Here is a 26214-nt window from a genome sequence, read left to right on the forward strand (position 1 = left end):
AAGTCATATCAAGTTGCTGATTCTTTTAAATATGCAACCCAGGTCATATGCTTGCTACAAGATGGAGGTGATGCTAATGGCTAGAAGAAGTATTGAGGAGTTATGGTGAGAATGGAATCTGTTTTAATATTTACAGGGTCCACTCACCCTTTCTCAAAGAGACTCATAATTTAGGATTGTTTTCAGATCTCTGATTGTTCTTCGATTCTGAGGTGGCATTAGCAGCCAAAAGCACCTTTAAAAAAAATCATACCTGTTAGGGCAATGCCAACCATTTATTTCTGACAAAGACCGTTCTGTAATTAGACTACTTTTGACAACTTCTCAGACGCTACTGCTAGTATAGAATAAATTTCTCACTGGTTTGATGATTTAATTAATTAAATTAATGTCTAGATGGCACTTTCTGTTTACTTCCAGGTGACACACATCTGTACAGCACTAATAGTGAGGTGTTGACTACTGAAAAATTGTCTCCCTACTTTATCTGTCTCTAGTCAGCATGGGAACTTCTGATTTCTAGGCATAGGGACAGAGATTCTCATAAGAGGGTCCTTCATTCTGGATTCACTTCTCCCATTAATTTAGTACAGTCCAAGTCAGCTGGCCTTCAAAGCATGGTGCAAGGTCCAACCAACTTTTTTTTAAGGCCTTGCCTAAAAGGAGCATTTTTGAAGGTAGTATATTGTTCTTTAATGAATAAGGTTTTTCCAGTGTTGAAATTGTTGAACCATTTCCACACTGTATGCTATATTCTTCAAGCAATTCAAATATTGTACAGAGCCAAGCTTCATATATTATAAGAATGGGTTTCAAATACTGGCAATACAATCATTTTGATAGTATTATTTTAAAATAAATCTTCATTAGTTGTTTTAAGTTCTGAAAGTATGTATTTTAAATTGGATTGGTAAAAAGACTTATAGACTTTAAGGCCAGAAGGGATGATCATCTAGTCAGGCTTCCTGCACAATGCAGGCCACAGAACCTTACCCATCCATCCATGTAACAGACCCCTAACCTCTGACTGAGTTACTGAAGTCCTCAAATCATGATTTAAAGACTTTGAGTTTCAGAGAAACCACCATTTACACTAGTTTAAACCTGCAAGTGACGTTATCTAGAATTTGAATGACGAGGTACAATGAAACATGTCTCTGTAATGATCTCATAATTCAGAGGTTTTGCTATGACAAAAGGTGTCTTCATACCTGACATAATACACCTTTTATCTTGGCAAATGGCAATTTTCATATGAAAATGTTGAGGTAAATCACAAGGTAAAAATAAGAAAAGCTAGTTAAAGTATGCTTGGGTGTATTGTTTTATTCAGGGATGAGACTGATAAAACTTCTAAAACAAAATGTATTAAACGAAACAAACTTTTTAATGAGAATAATTTTAAAATGAGACATTTTATTTAGACTTTCTGGATGTGCTTATGTGGTTTCTTATGACAAAAAGAAAATATACTATAAAAGCATGGGGTCTTCTGCAGTCTTATTTGGCCCAAATGACAATTGGAAATAAGTAAGGTCCTAAGGATTTTAACCATTTTTTATAATTATTCTCACGATTAAAAGCAAGCTGTATGTCATCACCTCTGATGGACTAATAAAGGTAGAGTTACAAGAGTTATTAGTTTCTTAGTTAGGGTAAGTTTTATTTTTTTATCATATACCCTTCATAACTGAATTCATGAATTACATTAAGAACTGTCACCACATTAGACTCCTCTCAATAAACAGAACAGCTCTAATGCTTGACAAAGTATGTGCCTTGACCCCTATTCTCAAGATAACTAAATATAGGCTCCAGTGGACCACCAAGGGAGTGAGTTTCAAAGCAAGTAATGCTGCACTGAAAACATTGTGATGTAGATTCTTGACTATTGCAATCAAGGAGCACACAGTGCCACTCAGGAGGGCAGATGCAAAGGTGGTCTTTGGGTCCCCCCAACTCTAATCCTTGGTTGGTGGTGTGTTGCTCTGATATTCCTGAGTAACTTTAAGCAGCCAGAACACTTGGAATTAGATTATATTCCCAGGGGCTCATAGACTAACCAGTGATCAGTGAAGCACATGCAACATCACTTTTCCAAGACTATACCTCTATGCATCAGTAGGGAGGAGGAGACATAGGAGTTGCAACATTGGTTTTATACCACTGGAGGATCCACCTTGCACTAAAGTGATCCTCTTGGGGCCATTTGAAGGGGCTTCAGCACTCAGAAGCTGATGGAAACCTCTTGTAGTGAATGGGACATGGTTTTACTGTAATCACATTAACTAGATGAATGATATTCAACAGTAGCCACATTGTGGTACTTCTTCCTGTAGCTGAAAAAGGCATGAATAATCGTAGCAAGTTCTGCATGAACACGGAAAGGGAGATGTTCTGAATTTTCCTGTTGTTTTGCATATAGAATTGTCAATGACATCAATGAAAGTCTTGCAAAAACTCCATAGTGATTCAAAGTGAACTAACGCAATTACTCTGTTTTCTATTGCAGTAATTCTTAGTAACTTGCTTTCATTTACAGTTTGCAAGACAAGAAATATTTTAAAATGGTATTAAAACTGTAGCTAACAAAATTTTATTCTAAACTATTGCTCAAACTTAGTGTTTTTTGTTTATTTTAATACAAGTTCAATATTTGAATTTTTGTTTTGTTGAGAAAGTAAACACATATCAGAACATTTTCACTTTTGGACTACTTACTACAGTGACTAGTAAAAGTAATTTGAGGAAGTTGTTTGTTATTTCTTTTAATTTTCTTTAAGAAGATAATGAAAACATACATTAGTCTACATGTACACTCAAACAAACTGTTATTGAATTTATACCAAAGGGTACACTGTTTTGTGTTCAGGATACTATTGTGGTAGGGTACACATGGTTTAATATTTTTCTCACTTTCTTTCTATTCAAACATCAAGGAATATGTTTTTCAGTGAAGGGATGAACCTTCTTAAAGGTTTTTTAGCACCTGGAATGGGCATATTTGGGGGGGGGGGGGATTGGTTAAAGGAGAAGGAGAAAACTGAATAAAATGTATTGAGAGGAGGATAAATATGTTCAGAGTACAATTCTACAAGGACTGAAATATTTATGTAAATGTGATATGAGGGTTCAGGATTTTTAGCCGCTCCTTCAGAATAAGGAGTTTGAATCATCCAGCTCTCATTAACTATAATGCTATGGATTTCTCCAGCCAAATATGCTGACACGTAACTAAGGATTCAAAAGTGCAAATACTTTTGTTGAGCATAGTGCTTGCTAATGTGAGTAGTCTGATTCACATGGAGCATTACATTTGGAAATGTGTCAGAATTGGATCTAAAATCGTAGCCATATCCTGGAATTTTGCCATGTGTGCAATTCTCATGTGTAATTTCAATGGTAGGATATGACCCATTAATATTTTGAAGGTTAGCATGGTACTGTAACTCATTCTAACATAATTACTATGGGACAATTGTGATTTTGCCACAAGCCCTGTGTATGGGGCAACACACAGCTATGCTGCCCGGGAGCTTTTACAATCTGTGTCCCATTTCTCTCTGCTCCAGCAGGTATGTAATCTGTGCCAGTTCTATACCTGATGCAGTGTATATTCCCTGAATCATAGAATATTAAGGTTGGAAGGGACCTCAGGAGGTCATCTAGTTCAACCCCCGGCTCAAAGCAGGACCAACCCCAACTAAATCATTCTGGTGCAACTGTATTGGCTGATGGAGTATTCCCTGTTTCTTGACATCCACTCTCAACCCAAACTCATATGTGGTGAGGGATGCAATGGTCCTGAGGAAGCTTCTCTCCTCTCCATAGTATGGCTAGAGGGCAGTGAGGAGTAAAGAGAGTTTGATGCCTCCAGTCGTGCAGAATAGTTCACGCTCTGGTCCTGGTATTTGCCTTAATGATAGAGGGAATTGGCAGGATGTATTTATTAGGAAAAAACAAAAAAAGGGGAAAGCTCCCAGTTCCTAAATGTTAGCTCCCAAATTCTAGTTTCCCAGCTCAACTATTTGACAGAAAATATTTCGTTAGCAATCTCATTAAATACAGAAAAATCTGTAATGTAAATGGATGGTACAGATGACATGCCCTGTCGGTAGCTCAGTTCTTCTTTCCTGCTTATTTCACTTAGAGACGGATTCTACATGTCTGTGCAGAGCTTGTATACATCAGACCTAGAGTGTACTAAGTGAAGGATAATAAGGGCTTTAACTGGAGGGGACAAACTGGAAGCAAAGTAGAGCGAAAGATAGTTAGACTTGGTCTACATGAGGAACATATGTCGATATAACTATGACGCTCAGGGGTGTGGAAAATCCACACCCTTGAGCAATGTAGTTATTACTAACCTAATCCCTGGTGTAGATGTGGCTATGCTGACAGGAGAAGCTCTCCTATCATCGTAGGTAGCGTCTTCACTACACACTACAGCAGATAAACTCTTAGGTTTAGCAGGCCACTATCACGTTAAAAAAGTTTTAGTGTACTTTTTTCAATTAATTTATACCTGGCAGCTCTTTAGAGCATAACCTGAATGTATTTAAAAATAATAATTTATTTGTCACTATTTAAGTAGTTTGTTTACTTTTTGTATCTCACTCACTTTGGACAAGGCAATACACAACTCATCTTCACTTTTGTTCCTGTTCAGGTGCATTTTCTGTTTAACACTGCAATACTACGAGGTCCAGATCCACGCCCTGATCGTTGGGGCCCTGGGCACCTGGGACGCCCGCAATGAGCCTGTGCTCTGGGCCTGCGGTGTGGGTTGGCGCTATGCCAAGCTCATGCGTCGCCTCATGGTCTCGGACTCCATCCGGTGGTCTCGGGACATCTACATCGGGCACATCACCAGCCACCGGCAGTACCACGAGGAGAGGGACGGAGTGTCTCCACAGGACCTTTCTTCCGGACCTACAGACTCAACCCACCATCACCATGACAGACGCGGCGGGGGACACACCAACGAACGCGGCGGGGGACACACCAACGGACGCCGCGAGCGATAAACCATCCAACCTAATGAGGGACACACCACTTCATATGGATATATTTGCTCTCTTTGTTAAACACCCCCAACGTAACCCACATACTTAGTAACGTTCCCCCATTCCCATATATCCCCTTCTATCTCTTAGCGCCCACACCATCACCCGCCATCCAGGATCCCGCAGCTTATCCCTTGTTGTTCTCCCCTGACTTCCAATCACACCCCGTGCCCCCCAATAACCTGCATATCGTCCCTGGATGTTTTATAACTTTGCCCCTTTAACTTTATGGGTTACCTGTTTGTTATTTTTTGAAACATTCACTCAATAAAAAACTTTAATTCAGTTTGCAAACACTGCAGGGGGCACATGTATTTTTTTTTATAAAAGACTGTCCGTTTGAATTTTTAAAACGATCATAGACACATTTCTATTGAGCTTCTCGTTTGTAAACACTTAAAAAAAAATCGAATATGGGAATGGCAGTGTCCCCTTCCTGTTTCATGCGCGACTTCAAGCAGCGTTGTCAACTGCTGCTTCTTCTTCACATCCCAGGCTCTGGAATAATGTGATGAAACGAAAATCTCAGTTTTCACTTAAAAAGAAAAATTAAAGAAATCGAGACGGGTTGCTTGAAAACGGGAACTCTAAATAAAAACCAGAAGCCCGATGTCAAAGAACCACGAACGTGTGTTTAACAACCACCTCATCATTTGACAGTGAAGCTCGCCTCGTGAATGGCAGTCTCACGCACTGCCCCGCTGTGGAAGGGCCGGGGCGGACAAGAAGAGTGGCGCAAGAAGCGCCGGTCCCTGTGTTACGCTGGCTTGTGTGTGCAGTGTCGTTGGTGGGTTTTTTTTGTCAACTTCACACCCCCGGCTCACTTGCAAAGCCACTTCTAACATCCCCGCGGACGACTAACCCCCTGACCTGAGCCTGGCTGTCCTCTCGGCTCCTAGCCCGCTGGGGAGTGGGGATTGCTCCTTCGCCTGCTCCACAGGCTCCGGCACCGGGTGCTGGGAGGCGGATCCAACCCGCTCTCCGGGGAAATGGATCCAAGCTCCTAGGCTGGTCCCCACCCAACCGCTCCCTCTGGAAGAGGCGGGGAACCCCCCAGCTGGGCAGGGAAAGGCGGAAGGGCGCAGCCAGCGGAGAGCCCCGCCCGGGACGGGGAACGGCGCCGCCGCCGTCCCACTCCAGTGACTGCCCCCAGCCAGGGTGCGGCGGCCGGCCGAGCGCCAGCCAAGCCCAGGCCAGGTGTGCCTGGCACCGCCTCGGTCTCCGTGCGCCTCACGCCCCGCCAGCGCTGGGGGGCAGGGCTCTTATTACGCGGTGGGCGGAGGAGGGGGGGGAGCAGCAGCGCCTGGCCCGACCTGGCCGGCGGAGGAAGGGGGCTGGGCGCGGAGAGAGTTTCCTGGCCCCGGCGAGGCGCGGAGCAAACGACTCAAGTCCTTGCGAGGAGCCGCACGGCGCGTCCGCCGCTCCCCGCCCCACCCCTCCGCCAACAAAAAGAGAGAGAGAGAGAGAGAGAAGAAAGTGGGCACCTCCTGCCGCCGCCAGCAGCCTCCACCGCCCCCATCCACCGGGAGATGGCCCCCGCCGCAGCCGGCCCGGGGGGCTGGCTCTGCAGAGCCGCCTGCCAGCAGCTCCTCTTCGGCCTCTTGGTGAGTGAGGCCGGCGCTCCCCACCCCCCCGGGGGGCGCCGTGCAGCTGGGAGAGCGCGCGCGGCTGCGCCTCTGCTCCCGGGCCCCCGGCATTCTGCGGGCTGGTCCCCGGCCGTCCCAGCCGCCCCGCTGCCATCAGCGCTCAGGCTCTGGGGCCAGCCGCGCAGGAGACCGGAGTCGTGACCCGCCAAGGGTTTGGCGAGACTGTAAAAAACCAACGGCCCGGGGAAACCTCTTCTTTGTCCCAGGACTGGGCCGGGGGGGTGGGGGGTCGTGAGTTGAGCAGTGTGTCCCCCCCCCGATCCATTGAATTACATGGATTTGGTTTGTCTGTGTCAGTCCCAGCAACCTCGTTTGACTTTTTAGAAGAAACCCAATGTGGCGGGGATAGTGAAATGTTAGTAAGAGGGTTTTCCTTAGCATGCCTGCTAAACTATGGAATGAGCCAGTGAAACTTGGGTCTAGATGCAAAGTCCAGATTCAGAGAGGATCATTATTTCTCCTGACCCTCTTTTTTTCTTTTTCTTTCTTTCTTACTTTCTTTCTTTCTTTCTTTCTTTCTTTCTTTCTTTCTTTCTTTCTTTCTTTCTTTCCTTCCTTTTTTTTTTTTTTTTTTTTGGAAAGTCTTTGGATTCATTTGAACCTTTCTGGGTCCTAGTTATCAGTGAAAGCTTGTTGAAGTTCATTCCTGGCTGGCTTTTTTTTTTGTTAGGGTTAATAACTCCTTTTAAACTCAAGTATCCAAAGGTATCATTCCATGCCTGGGAGGAATATTATGTTGTATGGTGAAAAGTATATGTGCCTTTCCTGTATGAAATCCTTAAATATGTGAACTTCACAAACGGAAGACTGTAGATGAGTCAGAAAAATTAAATTGCTTTGGTGCTTTATCACTTAGATTTATGTATCTTTCTAGTTCAACTGCCCAAAATAGTGCTTTTTTTTGTTTGTTTGTTTGTTTTAGTTAGGGCTGTAAGACTAGACATACCGATTATTTCAGCAGTAAAGGATCATCATTAATGTGGATATTTATTAGTCAACTAATCAGATATGAAAAGGAAAGTCTTAATAGATGTGTATGCTGTATTTATAAAAGTCAAATTCACTTATTCATTTGAGGCCAAATCCTGATCACCATGCTCACCCAAGTGCTCCTATTTACTTTAAAGGATCTAGATGGTGGGTTTTGGCCCATTTAAATGCAATGTAACAAATGTATTTATTTATAGCCATATATATATATATATATATAATTATCAGCCCTGACCAATTGTATTTGCCCTCATGAAAACAACTTTTTTTTTTAGTGGATGAGTAAAGTAACACTAGTTTGTTCCCTCCACCCCCATCATCATAACCATAGTAAAGAATAGGTGAGTAGAGAGTGCCTCGGTTAGTAAATGTTCAATATTATAGCCAGGCTAAATTTATCATTTTTATATGTAATGCACTCAGTCTTGGAAAATTCTCATGAAAATTTACCTGCCAAGACACAATCCATATATTTACCATTTATTGTAATCTTGATGAATGGAGGGAAAAAAACCCATGCTAATCATACTTTACTCACCCAGCCAATTAAAGAAAGCAAAGTTCCTCTATCTTCCCCACATCTCCCAATCCTCCTCCCCCAAAAACAAACAAACAAACAAACAAACCTTCAACAGAACAGTCCTTGTATAATGCAAGTGTAGGTTCTGTGTCATATGTACATTCAGAGAACACTGTACACTTGTATATTTACCAGCAGGTCTGTTTTTATCTTGTATGTGTCTCTACCGTTGTCTCTGTATAGATCCCTTCCGTAACTCTGCCTAACTCCATAACTCTGACTAAATTTGTTTGTTAATGTTTTGAAATTAGATTTCATTGGCCTGGAAAAACTCCTAAGATATGCTTGATTATATTGTGTGATTTTTAATTTTAAAAAAGTGACTTTTTTTTTTCCAGGAGAGAAGGGAAATTTTCATAAGGATTAATTTATTATTACGAATAGTCCATATGATAACTGGGAAATGAATAGTGATTTTAGTTATATAGTTGAGACTCATGAAAGGATGTTAACAACAACAACAACATAAATAATGTAAATAGGAAAAACTGCTTTTACTGAGGTGTATACAATATTTAATTATCTTAAATACTGTGGTTATCCAGTGTTTTAAATTAATAAGTTTGAAATTCTAGCCAGTCATGACTTAAGAGATTGCTTGCTTTTTAAAGAATTCAAAATGTCTGTTAATTTTGACAGCAAAAGCAACTCACTTTTCGATTTGCTATTCACTTTTTTAATATCTTCAATTTAAGACTAAAAGTTTACACAAAATAAGGTGTCTCCTCTGACTTTTGTGGTTTTCTGTTGTGGTTTTTTTCTATAAATTGTTTGTGGCGAAGTTCCCACACTCCATGCGTGTGCACACAAACCCCTTCTTGATTTTCTATATTTCACAGTTTGAGTGGCTCTGTAACTTTAGATTAGAATATAAATTTGTTGAATAAAACCTTGGATAGATGTGTGATCTGAGCTCAGGCTGGGAACTAGGCATCATTCTATGCCTCCACTTCCTCATTTTATAAAATTTGCCAAGTACAGATGGGTGTTTTGGAGTTTGAGGCCCCAATTCTGTAATGGAATATATGTGAGTGGATAGACTTCTGCCTATATCTGGAGCCTTATTTAAACCAGATACAGTTGAAGGATTTGAGGCTTAAGTAGTTTGTTAGTAAAGTACTTTTGAAAATACAAATTGATATGTATGTGCCAAATATTATTACGTTAAACATTAAAAAGATATTCGTTCCTTAAACATTACAAATCAATGCAACTCTATGGAAATAATCTTCACGAATAGCTGAGTCTTAATAATTCTTAGTACAGTTCATCCATAGAGCTCACAGTGCACTGTGAAGTGTGGGAAAGTGAGAGGCAGAGTGAAATCCTGACCCTGCTGAAGCCAATAGGAGTTCTGCCATTGGCATCAATGGGCCCAGGATTTAAGAATATAAGAACAGCCATACTGTGTCAGACCAATGGTCTATCTAGTCCAGTATCCTGTCTTCTGACAGTGGCCAATACCAGATGCTTCAGAGGGAATGAACAGAATAGGTAAATCATCAAGTGATCCATCCTATCGCCCATTCCCAGCTTCTGGCAAACAGCAATCCCTGCCCATATGGCTAATAGGTATTGATGGACCTATTCTCCATGGGCTTCTCTAGTTCTTTATTGGACCCCATTATAATCTTGACCTTCAGAACATACTCTGGCAAGGCGTTCCACAGGTTGACTGTGTGTTGTGTGGAAAAAGTACTTCATTTTGTTTGTTTTAAACTTGCTGCCTATTAATTTCATTCATTGACCCCTCGTTCTTGTGTTATGAGGAGTAAATATCACTTCCTTTTTTACTTTCTCCACACCAATCATTATTTTATAGACCTCTATCGTATCCACCCCTTAGTCATCTCTTTTCCAAGCTGAAAAGTCCCAGTATTATTAGTTTCTCTTCATATGGAAACTTTTCCATACTCCTAATAATTTTTGTTGCCTTTTCCTGTACCTTTTCCAATCACAGAGAGGTTAAATATCTTTGCCAAATTCACACAAATCATGATGAGAGTCAAGACTAGAACTTGCATCTTCTGAGTTCTAACCCTGTGCCTGTACACCATGCCACAGTGCTTACCTGTCAAATGTAATAAATGATGATTTCTAGACTGTTTCACTGGACTGGTTTAAAAACAAACAAAAAACCTACCTAACATCTCAGTACTCATGTAATGTGAAATCAGTCACCAAAATATGTAATACATATTTCAACTCTCTACATGTTTGGTGTTCTTTAACATGACTAAAAATCTAAACACTATATACTTTTTATGTTATGATTTCAAACAGTGTTAAAAAGTACTTTGACAGCAAGGGTGATTATTCTTTTTTGTTTTCTTTTCAGGTATTGAGTTTATTTTGTGAAGCTTGCAAGAAAGTCACTTTTAACGTTCCTTCTAAACTAGAGGCTGGGACATTAGTTGGCAGAGGTGAGACACTTCAAGATGTCCTTTAAAACTATACATCATTATTTCACCATTCTGTAGCTGCTTTCACAATGAAGGAGAGATATTGATTTTTTTTTTTTTGGTAGTACAATTTACTGCAGATGGGACCACACCCAGTTAGTTAAATTCAACTGCATATCAGATTAGGCTTTTAATGAAGGATATACTTTGTTTTGTTACACATTGCAATGCTGTTCGTCAGCAGTGCGTGCATATTTGATTCTTGTTATAAACAATTACTGGCAGATTTGGATTTATTTATTTTTTTTAAATTCAAAGCAGAAATTTAGACCAACATATTCAAACTTGGATGCCTAAAAAAGCATCTAAATATGTGGTCTAATTCTTAGAAGCGCTGAATATTCACAATTTACATAAAAGGAATACATTTTCTATGGTAGTTAACTTGGGTTGTGAAAAAAACCAAAACACAGAGATTTTTCCTGTGTCACTGACATGTATCAGCAGTGACATCACACATGGCCAAATCCTCAGCTATGGCTATGAAGAATTCAGTGTAGTATTCAGAATAAAAGTTCCCCCGATCCTGTGGCTACTCTGTATTAGGTTGAGCAGCCAAAGTTTGAGCAATTTGTGGGGGATTAGGGAAGTCTGGACAACACCCTTTTTTTCCAGATTAGTCTCCTATGGCAGCTTCTGGAAAGGGTGTGATGTAGGAGCTGCTACAGAGGCTCTGAGGCACCACAGGATCCTCCTACACATTGGAGATCATCTGAGAGCTGAATCTGAGGCTGTCTTATACCCACATTGGCACAGTTTTGGAGCATGGTCCAGGAGAGAGGCCATACTGTAGGAGCAGATACAGTAGATTTTTATCCCATCGCAGCCTGTTTCTATTAATCAAGACTACCTTTAAAATGAGTGAATAAAAAGGATGTGAAATGGAGAAGTTAACTTAAATTTTCATAATAAAATTTGACATTAATGTAGCTGATCATTGTGTATTTTGTATGGGGAAAGTGGGAATGTATCTTATCCTAACTTGAATGAATGTTAAAGTAATTCAGTTTAATTTCACTTTATTCAAGACAAACATTTCAAAAAGTTTTAACGATACTACCAAATGGAAGAATTTTATACAATGCATCTCTGTTTATTTAATGTCTGTCAACATTTGTCCATGCCACTGCAGTCTGAATGCTGTTCCTTAATGTTTTATTGAGAGGGATGCCATTTCCTGTTGTAATACAACTGGTGGCCCATAGCACGACAGTAAAATAAGCAAGGATATTCCCCACACTTGCAAGGTTCTATGTGATTTTTAATATCCTACAGAATATAAGAATACACAGAGCTGTGCAGTACTGGGACTATTGCTGATTTACCTTGCCTCAGAGGCAGAATTCCTATTCAAGTGCTCACTTATGGGAAAGCAGTGTCATTAGGAGAGAGACCAATCATTGAAGGGAAATTCCATGATGTCTTGGATGCTGATCTAAATTGCTTTTGTGCACACCTAAAAGGAGAGATATTTACTGAAACACTCTATAATAATGTTTGTTTGACCATTCAACAGTAAAGCAGGCTGTTTTTAAGAATAGCAAGAAACACTGTCATATATTACAAAAATTTCCCCCTCAGTGGTTATATTTAGGAAACAGAGAGAGGAAATCCATTTTATGAATAAATTTGTCTTCCAACATCTGCACATACGGGCAAAATCTGGTCCCGTTTAAGTGTGTGGGAATCTTGCCAGTGACTTCTGTGGAAAGAAGATTTCACCCACTATCTTGAAGCAGAATTATTTATGCTCATGGGTGATGGCACTATTTTAGAAAAGATAAGCACTTTGGGGGGCAAAATATACACAAGAAGAATTATATGAATTTAGGAAACATACTAGTCACCAAAATTAAACCTATTTTTTTCTTCTGAGAATTCTGTTTAAATTACTCACTATGGCCAAGTATCCTTTGGCAAATGGCCTAATGTGCTCGACAAATGGATGGATGTGCAACATGAATGTAAACTTGTTCAAAAGTTGCACTTTAGAATTTGTATTTCGACTCTTAAAGTAGTCTGATCTTCAGAGGTGCTAAGCACGTTGACTTAGGCCACTTTTATGCATAAATGTAAGCCCAACTTTAGGCATGTAATTTTGAAAACATTTGTCTTGTGACTTGAGAGTCTCTGAAAATTCTTTCTTACAGTAAATCTGAAAGAGTGCCTTAAGTCCGCAGAACTTATTAGTTCAAGTGATCCTGACTTCAGAATTCTAGAAGATGGTTCAGTGTATACAACAAATATCATTTCTTTGTCTTCTGAGAAAAAGACTTTTGTCATATTACTCCAGGATATTCAAAAACATGAAGAAAAGAAGATACATGTCAATTTGCTAGCTCATCAAAAAAAGGTAGGATCATAATTGCTACAGATATTTTACTTTTTAGAAATTGTCTTTTTACAGTCTGGCTTCTCATTGTGTAAAAATTGTTATAACCCTTAAAATGATGAGGTATAGCTATTGTATGCTTTTTATTTAGCAATACCTAAGAAGTGCATACATTTTTAAATTTTTAGGACACCTTCCTGAGGTGACAAAGACTGGAAATGATGATCTTCATCAAGGTGGTTAAGATTTTAGAAAAGCAAATTTTAAGTAATTAAAAACCTAATGAGCACTGTATATTGGTAGGAAGTATTAAAATCATGAGTGTTACACAAGGCTGAAGAATTCTCAAGACACCAGGATTAACTGGAATGGAGAAATAGAGGATTTAAAAGAACAAAAAGTGGTCAGTAAAGATTTGGAGGGACTTCTGAAAAATCTGCGAGGAAAAATGAGGGGAAACAAACAAATAAAAGTATAAACCGTAAGAATTTATGGGCTGATATTTATTTAATTATCTCTTTTTTTCTGGTTTTCTAAATCCAGACACATAAGACAAGACATACAAGAGATACAGTTCTCAGGCGAGCCAAAAGAAGATGGGCTCCTATCCCATCCTCGATGATGGAGAACTCACTTGGACCTTTTCCAATGCAAATTCAGCAGGTACATTTTATACACCATCTATTTTTGCAATGTAAGTTACTCTCCTATCTTACCTATTGTCAGTTACTGTCTTTGGATTCCAATTCAGAAGTGAATCAGAAGCAAAAAAGTGAAGAAAACCAACTAAATTATTGTTTTAGAAAAACAACTGTGAATCCTTAGTAACTACTTTTCAGGAGAAAATTCATAAGATTAATTCAGCACCTTTGTGTGCATGCATTGATATAGTCTTGTGAAATACCACATAGGAAGTCTGAGGCAGAGATAAGACTTGAACACAGCTCCTGAATCACTGTACTGTTTCTCATAACTTTTTGTCTCATTCATTGTCTATTCTGGGGTCCCATAGAACAAATAATGTGATCATGTCACTGAAGACTGTACCATGCACATACATAAAGGGTTCAAATCAAAGGTGTACAGGCAGTTACCCAATCTGTAAGAGGGGGAGAATGCTATTTGCATGCCTAGTAAAGTAGAGATGTGAGGTTTCACTCAATAATAAGTGTTGTGAAGTGCACAAAGTTATTAACATTAGCCCTGCCCAGCACATCTTCACTTAGGCCAAAGAGGGGGGATATTGCTTCTGTGTTTATGTTCTGTCTGGAGCGCTAGCTCTCTGCCTACTTTGTAGGACAGGAGTGGGGCCTGGAAGTATGCTCATTGCAGTTGCCGTGGGGCTGGAGCATGCTTACTGCATTTATGGAGATTTTAGCAGCATTCCTCTAAAAGCTCTACTTAGCATGTGTAAATACCACCATTCGGAGGCTTAAAATGGGGTGAAATCTGGGTGGATTTTTATGAGGACAAAAAAAAAAAAAGGCATCTTCCTGACCACAGAGCTATCCCCTTGCTAAATATCAAGTCCCTGCTCAAAAGAAAGGCAGCGCTAAATTTCTTGAAAGAGATTGTTGGAAGAACAACAGTGGTTTAAAAAAAATCTATTTTCAGTCAGAAATGGCTGAATCGGTTTTGCTTAAAAACGAATAAGTGAAGCTGAGACGGAGAATTTTAACCGGAAGGGTTATGAATGATTAAAAATAGTTTCTAATGAAACGTATTAGGCAACCTTAGCTACATCTGTTAGCTCTGTCTATAATGATGCTGAGACCAAATAATTATTTAATTAAATATATTTTACTCACATCTTCCCCTTCCCCATGCACTCTACTCCAAGCTGGATTTTCTTCCACTGGTATTTGTGAAGAATTAGCAGCCTTTCCCACAAGTGCATTTAACATACAGGTAGTTAAGATTGGCACAGAGCAGACCATTTCCCTGTTCTGTGTAAAAGCTTGAGCTGCTGTTGTACCTGAAACTAAAAATTGGGTTTTATATTTTCTTTCTGAAGTGTCTCTCTGTTTTCTGAATTAACGTAAATGTGAAATAGAAAACACACTAATAGAAAGATGTTTAATAATGAATTGTTTTGTCTGTGTTTAACAAATTATTCTTTATAGGTCCAGTCTGACACAGCCCAAAACTACAACATTCATTACTCTGCAAGCGGTCCTGGAATTGATAGAGATCCAAAGGGTTTGTTTTATATAGAAAGAGAAACTGGGAATATTTTTGCTACTGGCCCAGTAGACCGTGAACAGTATCCAAGCTTTAAGGTAGGGGCCTAAATTGTATTCACAATTAAATGTATTAGTATTTTCATTTCTATTGATAGTGTACTTCACTGGTGTGTTCTAACAGGAATGGGAGCAAAATGGATTTGTGCCCAGACAACTACCCCCAAATAATATCTCTGATATTTACAGGGCAGAAATTGATGGTGGGAGTGAGGGAAGATCTAGTTTTACAAGACTTTTTGATCTTGCGAGAGCAGTTTTACCTATCAATAGTCAGATTCTGACTCTACCATGAAACAGATGTGCACTATCCACTTCACATGAGACTGACTGAGTGTATGAGAGAATATTATTCTCTTGCTGAGTTTCTGGTGGAAGAATTGAAAAAGTCCATGTAAAATTCAAATCAGACAAAAAGATAATCATCAAGACAGCTGTATTAGTTCCGCAGCATTTACTTGTTCTGTTCAGTTTTAATGTTTGTCAGATGGGTAAACTGCTCTCTCTGCTGGCTGGAAGGTGTAAGTAGGTGGCAGAAGTGGACAGCTTCCAATGGACGGTTGGAAAAATTAATATTCCATTGATTTCCTACACAGTTGGAAGTTACTTCATAATAGAGAAATAGTGCAAATAGGCTGTATCTTAAGTCTTAATAATTCCACTGCACATTAGATTTTTTTCATTCATTCTGTTTCCCTCCTGCTTGTTTCTCAGTGAATTTGCTCCCTACATTGTCTTCTCGGGCAGTTGGTTAGCTTTAATTGAAAAGAAAGCAAATAAGAAACCCAGGTATCAATTATGTCTGAAGCAGCAGTGGCTGTACTTTCTGCACCTCAAGCACACGTAAGCAGAAGAGTAGCAGAGACTCTCTTGCTATGTTTGGACATCATTCATCTATATAGTACTGAAAACATGTTGTCTTTGCTGGCCTGATTTGCTTCAGTCACCTTGAAAGAAACAGGCAAAACTATACAGAGAATTGGCTCTGCTGTTTTGACAACTTGTGCTGCTATGGCACATGTTAGCAAATTACCACTCCGGCATCATAGTAGAATCAGAGAAGAGTAGAGTTGGAAGGGACCTCAGGAGGTCACCTAGTCCAACTCCCTGCTCAAAGCAGGACTAACCTCAGTTAAATCATCCCAGTCAGGGCTTTGTCAAGCTGCAGCTTAAAAACCTCCTAAGGATGGAGATTCCCCCACCTCCCTAGGTAACCCATTCCAGGGCTTCATCACCCTCCTAGTGAAAAACTTTTTCCTAATATCCAACCTAGACCTTCCCCACTGTAACTTGAGACCATTGCTCCTTGTTCTGTCATCTACTACCACTGAGAACAGCCTAGCTCCATCCTTCCCGGAACCCCGTTTCAGGTAGTTAAAGGCTGCTATCAATGGCATGCTAATGTCAGTTTCTTTGTAGGTGAGTAGGGAGATATACCAGAAGATAAACTTGTGGAATTACATAATGAGTCTCTGCCACAGGGATTTGTAGAGCTGCCACATATGTCTGACTTTGACAGTGAGGAGGAAAGTGTCAGACAAGGCAGCTTCAGATTGTCTGCCAAGGAGAACGTAAAAATAACATTAAGAAGAATGGAAAGCCTACAAAAAGTGTTGCCTCTATTCCCAGAGACAGAGGGAATCTTGTCTGCTTATGAAAAGGGTACATTTGGCATGCTGTACTTTGCAGAAATTATTCTGTAGATCCTATTATCCACTGAGCTGAAAAGGAAAAGACTGCTCTAGAACAGGTGACAAATAAGTTTTTTTTCCCCTTCTCTTTTCTAGATAATTTGCTTTGCAACCACTCCAGATGGATATTCACCAGAGATACCCCTGGTGCATACAATCAGAATAGAGGATGATAATGATAATGCCCCATGCTTTACACACGAACGTTTTCAGTTTCATGTTCCTGAACATTGCAAAGCCGGTAAGCATCATTTTGATTTTTGATCAGTAAAGATCTAAAATGTAATCAGCTTCTAGCAGTGACATACCACAATGATGAGTATGTATAATTTTGATGTTTGCTCAATTTTTCGGTAGGAATAACTAATCAATATTTTTACATTGAAGGCTACATTTTCAAAAGGATTCCAATTAATTTATTTAAAATTTGCAAATGATCCAATTTGCATGCAATATGCACACCTGTATATGCATGCAAAATAGTTAGCCATGTACATGTGGACAAATTTGCACACACTCAGATCAGAAGGCCTTTGGAAAATTTGGCCTCACTGAGTGTGCTATCGTACAGTAGTCCCTCAAAAGCTCCTATACATTTTCAAGGCTACTGCAAGTTAAAATAGAGTGTTGTCTTAAAAAAGATTCTGTGCACTAAAAGTATAGCTAACGTAATACTGGTGATACTGGGTCAGACGAGTGGTCCATCAAGCTCTATATCCAGTCATCAGACAGTGGCAGTGCTTTATACCTAATAATTTTTGTTGCCCTTCTCTTGCCCTCTGTTGCTCTTCCTTCATTTTCCAGTTCTAACATATCTTTTTTGAGATGCAGTGACCAGAACTGCACACAGAATACAAGGTGTGAGCATACCATGGATTTATACAGTGGCATTATGATACTTTCTGTTTTATGATTAATCCCTTCCATAATGGTTCCTAATATTTTGTTAACTCTTTTGACTGGTGCTGCACATTGAGCAGATGTTTTCAGAGATATATCCATGCCGACTCCATGATGATTGTTTCTTGAGGGGTAACAGTTAACTTGGACCCCATCGTTTTGTACGTATTAGCTGGAATAATGTTTTCTAATGTGCGTTAATTTGCACATTGCAACATTTAATTTCATTTGCCGTTTTTGTTAGAAATAACCAAACAGGTTGTCCCGGGGGCAGATTGGGGAGATGGAACCCTTTATTGCCTGCTCTTTCCACCTCGATGCTGCGAGTGAGCGAGGAACGGGTTACTTTACAATCCTTTTATCCATAACAGTATGTAAATGTATACATTTCCAGCAACTCCCCATAGACCCTTATTTGATTACATTGACACCTATAAAATGAATATTAACAACTACATAATGAATATAATTATACCTGCCCCTGTTTTGTTGTTTACAGGATTATTGCACAGAGCGCAGGCACATATCTTGAAACTTATTAACATTCTTTAAAATATACAATATGCAAGGGAGGGAAAGAAGATAATGCTCTTTTCCCACAAGAGGCCTTGAGCAGGAGGGAGAATAGTTATTTGTTAGTCTCATTCCTTGTACAAATGGCTAGGAAGGGAGGGAAAGAAGAGAGATAACAGACTCTAGCTAGAATTCACACCAATTAACAGACACAAAGTCTGCCTGTGCCATAACCCCTTCCCTGTAGCTTAGGCCTGACCACCTGTCCAGCTTTTAACTCTTTACTCTCCTACAATTTTGTTGCCCAGTCTTGTCAGATCACTTTGTAACTCTTCACAGTCAGCTTTGGACTTAAATATCTTGAGTAATTTTGTATCATCTGCAAACTTTGCCACCTTTTTCCAGATAATTTATGAATTTTGTAAATAGCACTAGTCCCAGTACAGATCCTTTGGAGAACCAGCTTTATATCTCCCTTCACTGTGAAAACTAGCCATCTATTCCTACCCTTTCTTTCCTGTCTTTTCACCAGTTACTAATCTAGGAGAGGACCTTCCCTTTAATCCCATGACTGCTTAGTTTGCTTAAGAGCCTTTGGTGAGGGTTTTTGTCAAAGGCTTTCTGAAAGTCCAAGTACGCTATATACCCTGGATCACGCTGATCCATTTTTGTTGACCCCCTCAAAGAACTTTAATAGACCGGTGAGGCATGATTTCCCTTTACAAAAGCTGCATTGACTTTTCCCCAACACATTGTGTTCTTTACTATAGTTTCAAACAATTTGTCTGTTACTGAAGTTAGGCTTCTTGGCTTATAATTACCAGGATCATCTGTGGAGCTTTTCTAAAAATCAGTGTTACATTAGCTATTCTCCAGCCATCTGGTACAGAGACTGATTTAAGTGATAAGTTATATATCAGAGTTATTAGTTTTTTGCGATTTCATATTTGAGTTCCTTCAGAACTTTTGGATGAATACCATCTGTTCCTAGTGACTTATTTACTGTTTTTAATTTATCAGTTATTTCCAAAATTGCCTCAATGTGAGATAGTTTCTCAGATTTGTTACCTAAAAAGAATGGCTCAGATGTAGGAATCTCCCTCAGATCCTCTACAGTGAAGACCAATGAAAGAATTCTCCACAATGGCCTTGACTTCCTTAAGTGGACCTTTAGCACCTGGGTTGTCCAGTGGTACCATTGATTGTTCGGCAGACTTCCTGCTTCTGATGTCCTTAAATGTTTTTGCTATTTGTTCTTTTTTTGTCCTACTTAATTTCTCTTACACTTGACTTGACAGAGTTTGCTATTTTTCTCAGTAGGATGTGACTTCCAATTTTTAAAGGATGTCTTTTTTTTCTCTAACTGCCTCTTTTACTCTGTTTGGCCCTGGTGACATATTTTTGGTCTTCTTAATATTTTGTTTTGTTATTTGGAGTATACATTTAGTTTTGAGCCTCTATTGTGATGTTTTTTAAAAGTTTGCATTCAGGTTGTAAGCATTTCACTTTCGATCCATGCAGCCCGATGCAGTATAGACATACCCTTAGGACTAAATCAAGAGTTGCCTCTCCCCTTGTGGGTCCCAGGACTAGCTGCTCCAAGAAGCAGAAGGTGTCTAGAAATGTCATCTCTGCATTGTGTCCTGCATCAAATACTTTGTCAATATGAGGATAGTTGGAATCCCCTATTATTATTATTAGAGTGTTCTGTGTTTTGTAGCCTAATTTCACAATCACAGTCAGGTGGTTGATAGTATATTCCTACTGCTAGAGTCTTCTTATTCAAGCATGGACTTTGTATCCATAGAGATACTATGGTACACTTTGATTCATTTAAGATTGTTCCTATACTTGATTCTATGCTTTCTTTCACATATAGTGCCACTCTCCCACCAGCACAACGTATTCTGTCTTTTGTACCTGCTATTATCGTGTTCCGTTGATTATCATCATTCTGCTAAGTGTCAGTAATACCTATTATTATATTAATATCTTCACTTAATATCAGACACTCAAGTTCACCCATCTTCGTATTTAGACTTCTAGCATTTGTGTACAAGCACTTATAAAATTTGTCAGTTTTGAGTTGTCTGCCTTCATGTAATGTAATTGAATGGGACTCTTTTTTGTTTGACTGTTTCTCTTCAGTTCCTACCTGTATTTTATCAACTTCTGTCCTCAGGATACAGAAAATCCCCTTTAATAAATCCTCCCCAAGGAACATCTCGATCTGAATTGTGTGCTCCTCAGCACCTGTTGGCTTACTCCCAGCCCTTAGCTTAAAGAATGTGCATATATGTATTTTATGTAAATGAGAGCAGTTTAGCCATAATTTGCAAAACTCAAATACAGATTTGTGAAACACAGCCTTTGTTCCTATCACAGGATCAACATTTGGAATTGTCAATGTAGGTTTACTTTGACAGTCACAAGTATAAACTTTTGGCCTTGTGTTAAAAAATCATTTGTAGTATCTCAAACTCTTAGAGAGACCATGCCATATATGGGGAAGAAATGACCATTTTAAGCAGAAATGCAGAACTGACATCCCTATACTTGATCCACAGATTTGAGCCCTAGATTCTTGGCACATGGGTAACTTTTAAGCATGGGAATAGTCACACTGACTTCACTGGTATGTTTAGCCAACATATAGAAACAAAGATACTCAGATTCTTCACCCATTTTGAGTGTGCAAAGTTAGAGTTGTAAGCTTTTTATCATTTTTTTTCATATTGCAGCTATTATTGGTCCACATTATATCTGGTGTGGAAGTGGGTTTTAAGGTCTTTTTCGGACTGAATACTTAGAATGAAGTGTATGGTATAGAATGAACACAAAGGAATACAATAGGTATACATTGAACACTGACCATATTTGTGAGAACAACAGATATAGGACCCCTTTTTGCCTAGAGCTGTCTTTTCACATCCTAAAAAACAAAGCAAAGTATGTTTTACATTATGCTGCCCTTTATAGCATAAACTCTATTGATATTTCTTACCTGTTCTCCTTTGAAGGGACAAAATTTTACCCTTAGCTGCTGTTAGGTGTTCGTTCTCTCTCTCTCTTTCTCAGAAGTAACAAAAGGGCCATGAATCCACAGGGCATGTTTCTACTCCCTCCAAAGTCCATAGTAACACTTCTGTTGTGTTCAGAGGGAGGAGGATTGGAGCTAAAGACAAAGGGCAATACTCACTGTTGGTGTAACTTCAGTGGAATTCATACAGTTACTGTGGGGGTGAATTTAGTCCAGGCACTACTGTGTAAATTACTGTTTTCTTGAACAGCCATATTCTGCCACGTGTATTCACTATTTAATATCTCACTGTGTTAGATTGTCCTGCTCTGCAGAGGCGTAAGGCCCAGTCATAGGGACAGCAGGGGTTAATTACCTGCTTTGGTTTTACTTCAAGCAAACGGACAGGAAGGGACGAGGAATGGAAAGAACCCTGACTGGTCAGGAGTATGGAGTAGGTGTGTAAATTGCTTCACAAAAAGGGGATGAAATAACTTCTTATATGTCCAGAATAATAGTGGGGAAAGGGAGGAGTTGTGACTGAGTCACATTTCATTCTTTATTCTGCTCCTGAGGAAGTGCAATTTCATGCACAGACAATCTAGGAAGTTTTTGGAAAGTGTTGGGGAGAACTTCCTGGTGCAAGTGCTTGGGGAACCAACTAGAGGCTGTGCTCCTCTTCCCCTGCTGCTCACAAACAGGGAAGAATTGGTAAGGAAAGTAGAAGTGGGTGGCAACCTGGACGGCAGTGACCATGAGATGGTTGACTTCAGGAACCTGACAAAAAGAAGAAAGGAGAACAACAGAACATGGACACTGGACTTCAGAAAAGCAGACTTTGACTCCCTCAGGGAGTTGATGGGCAGGATCCCCCAGGAGGGGGATAAGGGGGAAAGGAGTCGAAGAGAGATGGCTGTATTTTAAAGAAACCTTATTGAGAATGCAGGAACAAACTATCCTGATGTGCAGAAAGAATAGCAAATAATAGCAGGCAACCAGCTCAGCTTAGCAAAGAAATCTTCGGTGAGCTTAAACACAGAAAAGAAGCTTACAAGAAGTGGAAGCTTGGTCAGATGATTAGGGAGGAATATAAAAATAGTGAGCATGCAGAAGCGAAATCAGAAAGGCCAAAGCACAATTGGAGTTGCAGCTAGCAGGAGACATAAAGGGTAACAAGAAGGGTTTCTATAGGAATATTAGCAAAAAGAAGGTGGTCAGGGAATGGTGGAGGCAACCTAGTGATAGATGATGTGGAAAAAGCTGAAATGCTCAATGCTTTTTTTGCCTCTGTCTTCACAAAGTCAGCTCCCAGACTACTGCACTGGGCAGCACAGTTTGGGAAGGAGGTGAGCACCCTCAGTGGTGAAAGAACAGGTTCAGGACTATTTAGAAAAACTGAACATAAACAAGTCCATGGGGCCGGATGCAATGCATCTGAGGGTGCTGAGGAAGTTGGCTGTTGTGATTGCAGAGCCATTGGCCATTATCTTTGAAAACTCATGGGGGGAGGTCCCATATGATTGGAAAAAGGCAAATATAGTGCCCATCTTTAAAAAAGGGGAGAAGGAATATCCGGGGAACTACAAACCAGTCAGCCTCACTTCAGTCCTGGAAAAATCATGGAGCAGGTTCTCAAGGAATCCATTTTGAGGCACATGGAAGAGAGGAAGGTGATCAAGAGCAGTCAGCATGGATTCACCAAGGACAAGTCATGTCTGACCAACCTGATTGCCTTCTATGATGAGATGACTGGCTCTGAATATGACAAAAGTTGTAGACATGATATACATTGACTTTAACAAAGTTTTTGATACAGTCTCCCACATTCTTGCCGGCAAATTAAAGTAGTATGGTTTGGATGAATGTACTGTAAGGTGGATAGAAAGCTGGCTAGTTCACCAGGCTTAATGGGTAGTGATCAACAGCTCAATGTCTAGTTGTAGCGGTTTCAAGTGAAGTGCCCCAGCGGTCGGTCCTGGGGCCATTTTTGTTAAACATCTTCATTAATGATCCGGAGAATAGAGTGGATTGCACCCTCAGCAAGTTTGCAGATGACACTAAGCTGGGGGGAGTGGTAGATATGCTGGAAGGTAGGGATAGGATACAGAGTGACCTAGACAAATTGGAGGATTGGGCCAAAAGAAATCCGATGAGGCTCAACAAGGACAAGTACAGAGTCCCACACTTAGGACGAAAGAATCCCATGCACTGCTACAGACTGGGTACTGACTAGCTAGGTAGCAGTTCTGCAGGAAAGGACCTGGGTGTTACAGTGGACAAGATCCTGGATATGAGTCAACAGTGTGCCCTTTTTGGCAAGAATGCTAATGGCATATTGGGCGGCATTAGTAAGAGCATTACCAGCAGATTGAGGGAAGTGATTATTCCCCTCTTTTCGGCATTGGTGAGGCCACATTTGGAGTACTGTGTCCAGGTTTGTACCCCCGACTACAGCAAGAATGTGGACAAATTTGAGAGAGTGCAGCAGAGGGCCATGAAAATGATTAGGGGGCTGGAGCACAAGACTTATGAGGAGAGACTGAGTGAACTAGGTTTGTTTGGTCTGCGGAAGAGAAGAATGAGGGAGGATTTGATAGCGGCCTTCAACTCCTGAAGGGGGGTTCCAGGCAGGATGGAGCTAGGCTGTTCTCAGTGATGGCAGATGACAGAACAGGGAGCAATGGTCTCAAGTTGCAGTGGGAGAGGTCTAGGATGGATATTAGGAAAAAAGTTTTTCACTAGGAGGGTGGCAAAGCACTAGAATGTGTCAGCTAGGGAGGTTGTAGAATCTCTATCCTTGGAGGTTTTTAAGGCCTGGCTTGACAAAGGGTCTGGCTGGGATGATTTAGTTGGGGTTGGTCCTACTTTGAGCAGGAGATTGGAGTAGATGACCTCCTGAGATCCCTTCCAACCCTCATCTTTTATGATTCTATTCTGCTTTTATACCAGGCAGAATATGAGGTTACAGTCTAGGTCTCTGAATATCAATGGGACTACATATGGACTACAGTTCTACTCCTTGTATGAGAATTTGATCCTGAAGTAAATGGATACATCAAATTACTCCATGGCAGAAATAATTTAGATGTGAGTTTTAAAGCTTTTCAGGAATGTAGCTATGTTTGGGCTGTTCAGATACAAATCATTGTCAAATCATTAACTGAAATCTGATCTTTTGTATTTCGGTTAAAAACCCTATTTACCTATTTTGTATATTTTATTAATCCATCTGACATCTGCCATAAATGGATATTAAAAAAAAAAATCAGGCAAATGCTCAGAAATAGAAAATACTAAAGTTACACTTTTTACTAGGTTTTCATTAATATTCAGGTCTTGTTTTTATAATAAACTTGTCACAACTCTGGTCAAGCTCCCCTTACAGGATGCCTGCCAGACTGCTGGGAGGGGATCCATGTGCTTCTAGTGTGCTGGGGCTGGGGAGAGTTTAAGCATCATCCTGGACTTTGGACCTCTAGGCATGCTCTCCAGGTGTAGCCCTTGGATCTGACACCTCCTTGGCAGTGAGGACTTTGCAATCCAATTTCCTAGACCTGAAATTAGTGTTGTCTCTTTCAACCATCACTAGCAGCTCTGGCACATTTCCCAGAATTCCACTTAAGGTGTGAACCTTCTCGTTTACAGTTTACTACTTCAGGGGTCTGTGATAATCAAAGCAGACTGACAGCTTTTGCATGAGATTCTAAACACTATTTCTATTTGCTTAGCATGGGAGATACACAGATCTAGACAAAATACAGTAGAACCCCGTTTATCCAAGCCTCAATTACCCAGCTCTGCTTTTTAATCAAACCACCAGCTGCCCAGGGCTTGGACTCCTTCTCCACTTTATCCAGATTTTTGGTTATCTCATCTGGCCTTGGTCCCAATTAGATTGTATAATCATGGTTCCACCCTAATAAACACTTTTCTTATCAACTGGTGAATGCTTTGAGTTTGGAAGAATCTTCTGTGGTGTCCAGGATCCTTCCTCTGCACTTTCCTGCACATGGCTTCTCATCAAGAACAGGGGGTCTCTGGTCTCTTCTCCTTTGTCCTGCCCCCTCCCCTCAGCCCTCTCTCCCTTTGATAGGTGACTCCCTGATCAGCCTCAGATGACCACAGACTTGATAAGCCAATTGTCCTGCGTAGGAACCAGCCTATTGTCTAGAGGTCTTTCTTTTTATTAATGGATCATCCAGACTTGATGAGTTTTTACTGTTAGCCCTGTACTACTACCCCTTGGTTTTCCAGCCCAACATGGAGGTAAAAGGACAAAAGAGAAGGTAAACAAACAGTACATTTAAAATGAAGTCTGTAGCTGCATAAAAATACACACACACACAGAGAATTCAGAAATAGTACATGGATTTCCCCAAATTGTCAACATTTGTGTGTTTCTATGTTATGTACAGATAGTGTACGTATCAAATAATTAGTTTGAAAGTGTTGCTTGGAGGGATGCTGGAATTTAAAATTGATACATTGTGTATGTACAGGCACTGTAGTTGGAACAGTCACTGCAGAAGACCTAGATGAAGAACATACTCTTCATACTGCCCTGAGATATCGAATTGTGTCAGAACAACCGCCATTACCCAGAATGTTTTCTGTTCACCACGAATCAGGTGTAATTACCACACTATCATCACAACTGGATAGAGAGGTAATTTTTATTCTACAGCATAACATTTAGTTTCACTTCACATTTCGATGAGCAGATATATGCAAAGAAGATTTTAATGAGACTAGAGAGGCACAATATGTGGTTTCAA

General features: G+C 40.1%; 1 protein-coding gene across 2 annotated transcripts in view; it reads left to right on the forward strand.

The window, feature by feature from the left end:
* The first annotated feature begins 6414 nt into the window (after window positions 1-6414).
* Window positions 6415-26214, forward strand: part of LOC137151799 (desmocollin-2-like) — a 40280-nt gene continuing 20480 nt past the window's right edge. For both annotated transcript variants that reach the window (XM_067546256.1, XM_067546266.1), the window contains exons 1-7: window positions 6415-6670; window positions 10621-10705; window positions 12895-13097; window positions 13620-13739; window positions 15200-15355; window positions 17104-17248; window positions 25939-26105. In XM_067546256.1, the coding sequence (XP_067402357.1) occupies window positions 6596-6670; window positions 10621-10705; window positions 12895-13097; window positions 13620-13739; window positions 15200-15355; window positions 17104-17248; window positions 25939-26105 (951 nt within the window). In that variant the 5' untranslated portion in view covers window positions 6415-6595. The remainder of the gene's footprint in view (window positions 6671-10620; window positions 10706-12894; window positions 13098-13619; window positions 13740-15199; window positions 15356-17103; window positions 17249-25938; window positions 26106-26214) is intronic.

Source organism: Emydura macquarii, unplaced genomic scaffold (assembly GCF_026122565.2).
Source record: "Emydura macquarii macquarii isolate MOO-44397 ecotype Brisbane River unplaced genomic scaffold, CSIRO-AGI_Emac_v2 contig_212, whole genome shotgun sequence".
In the NCBI taxonomy this organism is placed as follows: Eukaryota; Metazoa; Chordata; order Testudines; family Chelidae; genus Emydura; species Emydura macquarii.